This window comes from Amphimedon queenslandica, unplaced genomic scaffold, assembly GCF_000090795.2.
Source record: "Amphimedon queenslandica unplaced genomic scaffold, v1.1 AMPQUscaffold_976_Cont27008, whole genome shotgun sequence".
Classification (NCBI taxonomy): domain Eukaryota; kingdom Metazoa; phylum Porifera; class Demospongiae; order Haplosclerida; family Niphatidae; genus Amphimedon; species Amphimedon queenslandica.
In genome coordinates this window covers 1-1,089 of record NW_003558675.1, presented here as the reverse complement: position 1 = coordinate 1,089, position 1,089 = coordinate 1, and the positions used below count along the sequence as shown (strand labels likewise).

At 37.1% G+C, this 1,089-nt stretch overlaps 1 protein-coding gene across 1 annotated transcript; it reads left to right on the top strand.

Annotated features, from left to right (window-relative positions):
- Positions 1 to 6: 6 nt before the first annotated feature.
- On the top strand, positions 7 to 1,080 carry LOC105316362 (putative ankyrin repeat protein RF_0381; the record flags this gene model as incomplete). The annotated part of the gene is made up of 1 exon (XM_011411199.2): positions 7 to 1,080. A coding segment is annotated over exon 1 (988 nt), but the record flags the coding sequence as incomplete, so codon positions are not given.
- Between the last annotated feature and the right edge of the window lie 9 nt (positions 1,081 to 1,089).

Sequence of the window (1,089 nt, the reverse complement as noted above, 5' to 3'; positions counted from 1 at the left end):
ACAATACCTGTCAGTACAGTGGCTCTCTTCCTATACTCAAACATCTGGTAGAGAATCATCAGTTAGATCTGTGTGCTGTGAATGATGAGGGAATGGCTCCTATTCACATAGCATGTTTAAAAGGAAGGAAGGAGTTGGTCCAGTACATTATAAAACATTTAACATCACAAAATGGAAGTCAAGTGATTGACAATATTCTCAAACATAAAAATAATAACGGCAGGACACCATTGCATTATGCCTGTGAGAGTGGTAATATTCAATTGGTCACATTTCTAATAAATGATATGAAATGTGATGTCAATGCTAAAGATACAGATGACAGTACGTGTGTCATGTATGCCTGTTTCTCAGGTAATCTTGATCTAGTACAATTACTAATACAACAGTATAAGCTTGAGCCTATCAGTACTAATAACACTGGATTCTCAGTATTACATGCAGCAGCACAGACTGGTCATACTCATATACTGGAATGGTACAGTCAGGAGTATAGTGTGGATATTACTAATCACACTGACAATAACAAGTACACACTAGCTCATTCAGCTGCTTATAATGGTAAGCTACATTGTCTACAGGAACTGATCAACAAGTATCAGTGTGATGTTAATGCCACTAACACTGATACTGGTAGTACAGTTCTTCATGAAGCATGTGAAGGAGGCCATGTTCCTGTTGTACTTTATCTCACTAGTCTTCCTCAGTGTAATGTAGTAGCTAAGACTTCTAATGGATCAACAGTTCTTCACATTACCTGTGAGTACAGTGGCTCTCTTCCTATACTCAAACATCTGGTAGAGAATCATCAGTTAGATCTGTGTGCTGTGAATGATGAGGGAATGGCTCCTATTCACATAGCATGTTTAAAAGGAAGGAAGGAGTTGGTCCAGTACATTATAAAACATTTAACATCACAAAATGGAAGTCAAGTGATTGACAATATTCTCAAACATAAAAATAATAACGGCAGGACACCATTGCATTATGCCTGTGAGAGTGGTAATATTCAATTGGTCACATTTCTAATAAATGATATGAAATGTGATGTCAATGCTAAAGATACAGATGACAGTACGTGTGTCATGT